Source organism: Pinus tabuliformis, chromosome 1_2 (assembly GCF_031772625.1).
Source record: "Pinus tabuliformis cultivar Carrire ecotype Pingquan chromosome 1_2, CPIR1, whole genome shotgun sequence".
NCBI lineage: Eukaryota > Viridiplantae > Streptophyta > Pinopsida > Pinales > Pinaceae > Pinus > Pinus tabuliformis.
This window is the reverse complement of record NC_142298.1, coordinates 1,159,616,258-1,159,619,358: the sequence shown is the minus strand read 5'-3', so window position 1 is coordinate 1,159,619,358 and position 3,101 is coordinate 1,159,616,258. Positions and strand designations below refer to the sequence as shown.

Sequence of the window (3,101 nt, the reverse complement as noted above, 5' to 3'; positions counted from 1 at the left end):
CCAAAATTAAAAAAATATTTTTCAACAAATTTAAGTATACACAATGTTTTTTTTTAATGATAAATTTTATGTATGATTTCAAAAAATATTCATAAATTTCATATATAAATACAAAATTAGATAGAATTGATCAAAGTACATTTTCAAATTAAACTTAAAAACTCATTTAAAATAAAATTACAATATAAAATAAGTAGTCTAATGAGACTAAATTCTAGTAACATTTTGATAAAATTTGGTAGAGATTTTTTTTGTAAATCTAGATATAGTTGTCTAACTTCAAGATTTTGGGTGCTCCTGATATTTTTGATGGCGTTAAATCTATTTCCACCATAAAAAAATATGATTCAAACACTACCACTACTACTGTAAGATTTAATAAAATATTTTTGCTATTCCAACCACTTTTAGTTGTCCAGACAAAATCCTCCACCTCAATAAACTAAATTTACATTATAATATTAAAAAATTAAATATATCATTTAGATAAAATCACTGTTAAATATCTATAAATAGATCATTTAACTGAATTTTAAATACCCAATTTAAGAAGAAAATATTTTTCTTGGGATAAATTGATTCATTTTCGAAACACATGCACAATCTTTGACTGATAATACCAGACTCAAGAAGGATTCGCGGATGCCCAGGTCGGATTTAGTCACCGGTCAACTAGCAGTAATGACGAGAGGAGCAGAAGTACCAGCCCGGTGGGGGGCCGAAGATCTGGTTATTTGATTGCCAGAATGCCGCCAGAATGAGAATTGAGGGAGAAGATCTGGGTTTTTTTGTTTGGTCCTGTAATCTGATATTGGAATCTTGAATTTTAGGGTTTACCTATTATTTCAATGAGCTATTCATGAATTTTGTGGCTTAAATTTAGTTATTTAGCTACCATTGAAATTGTTTGCTAATCTAGGATCCACGAAAAGGCCGAGAGATTTTTTTTTGTCGCAGAATGGGGAAGGTAGACCGGCACTGGATGCAAATCCACAGTATCTATGGAAGAGGCCAGTGGAATTCTCTGCTGTTAACACTCCTCCATGGTTTTCTGCTGAGCATTTTATCGTTTCTATTGTTGTCCTACTTTGGCCAAATCTGTCATTTCTTGGCCAGATCCGTACCGTCCCTCTCCCTTCAAGCCTGCAGATTCGCAGCCGGGGTTGCAGGTTCTCTAATGGCTCTGGCCGCCGTGGGATTGTTCTTCAAAGCGGCAAACGACTGGCATTCCAAAGTTGTTCTCCACTGGCAGATGTCGCAGAAAATGGTGGGCATGGTGGGCGACTGGTGCAACGTGAAAACCGCCTTGGATATCGGGTGTGGCCGCGGGATTCTTCTGAATGCCGTGGCACGGCAGCTGAAGAAAGAAGGCAGCAGTGGGCGGGTCGTGGGAATCGATCTCTGGCTGGCCGGCCAAGAAACCATGTCGGCGACTCTGAAAACGGCGACCATTGAAGGAGTCCAAGAATATGTTACTTGCAGAAGCGGGGACGCTCGAAATCTGCCGTTCATGGACAATTACTTCGACGTGGTGGTCTCCGCCGGTTTTCTGCACACCGTGGGCAGGGAATTCGGGCACAAGAGCCCCGCCGCCGCGGCTGAGCGCGCGAAAGCGCTGCAGGAAGTGGTGAGGGTTCTGAAGGCCGGAGGGATGGCTGTCATTTGGGATTTGATGTACGTTCACGAGTATGTTCAGAGGCTCAACGAACTCAAAATGCAAGAAATCAAGGTCTGCGACTGTGGCCGGACCTTCACGGCGCAGAGCCACATTGTTTCCTTCAGGAAGCCACATTATCAGGTCCATCTCAACAGAATAGTCTAATCTCAACAGAGTAGTTTAAGAAGGTGACGTTTTCCCCGGAAAATAATAGAAATTTGTGTAAAATTTGGGGAAATTTTTGGAAATAGGTTAAAAAATTTTGAACATAGAATTTACAGCCATTAAACTTCAGAATTCTTCAGAATTGTGAATAATCTTAAGAGATGGCTGAAACCATTTCCGCTATCAAATAAATGATTCAACCACTCTCATTATCAGATGTCTTGATTTCAAAAACATGGTATAAATTCCTGATACTCCCAATAGCGTATATTCAGAAAATTTAGTAACATGCAGGTTATGCATGATTTCATCCGGAGGATCGTGATCTGACCAGAAACTAGCGGCATGGCTGTGCAGAAACAGAAAAATGATGTAAATTACGATTGCGGAATCACTATATTTTTTTATTTGTATTATCTTGATAGTTGTTATCCTTCTGCTGTGGTTTAAAAGATTTTGGAAAATTTAGAGGATAAATTCAAACATCTATTATCTTTAGAAAATCTGTGGATGTGTAAATTAATGTTTAATTTAAGGGGATTCACAAATCAATCAATTTTATTTTTTGAGAAAAAAAATCAACATAGATTTATATTAAAGAAATATAAAGATCTTCTATACATAAAGTTACAGATTCAGTTGAAAAAAGCCTCATATGTTTTGTAAAAAGAAAATACATCACCGGAAAGCTCCATATCAAAAGCAGGATTTCCATATCAAAAGCAGGAAAAAATCCGAAAGCTCCATATCAAAAGCAGGAAAAAAACCTACACATCACATCTATATAGCCCAAATCAAATATTCACACGATTGTGTTTGAAGGTTTTGTTAACGTGAATAGATTTTAAGGGTTTGAAGGTTTTGTTAACGTGAATAGATTTTAAGGGTTTTAATTTGTATTGTAATTAGTGGTTGAAATATGTAATTTGTGTAGTTTAATTGTGAGATGTTTTCGATTTTTTTGGTTGATTTGTTCCATATATAGTAGGGATTTTTTTAGAAGGGCGAACTTGAATTTTAAGGGATTTAATAAAAAGGCGAAATTTGTAATTTGTATAGGTTAATTGTGAGAAGATTATTTAGATGGTAAATTTGAATTTTTTTGATTTGCATGTTTTAAGGGACTCTAAAAATTGTTAAAATGTTGAATCTATTTACATATATAAAAATATAATTTAAATTAAATATAAACCTATAATGTTGTGAATTATCATTCCAAAAAATAAAAACATTTAATGATTAAATTACAGCGATGTTAAGAATGGATGAGTGGTAATCC

The 3,101-nt window shown here is 35.6% G+C and overlaps 1 protein-coding gene across 1 annotated transcript; it reads left to right on the top strand.

The window, feature by feature from the left end:
* The first annotated feature begins 555 nt into the window (after positions 1-555).
* Positions 556-2,242, top strand: LOC149210338 (uncharacterized). Its single transcript, XM_089394404.1, has one exon. It carries the CDS (start codon positions 959-961, stop codon positions 1,820-1,822), a length of 864 nt encoding a protein of 287 aa, XP_089250530.1. The 5' UTR covers positions 556-958; the 3' UTR covers positions 1,823-2,242.
* The last annotated feature ends 859 nt before the right edge of the window (positions 2,243-3,101 follow it).

What these genes read in the sequence shown, in the direction of transcription:
- LOC149210338 (XM_089394404.1), top strand. Translation starts at nt 959, where the DNA reads ATGGGGAAGGTAGACCGGCACTGGATGCAAATCCACAGTATCTATGGA.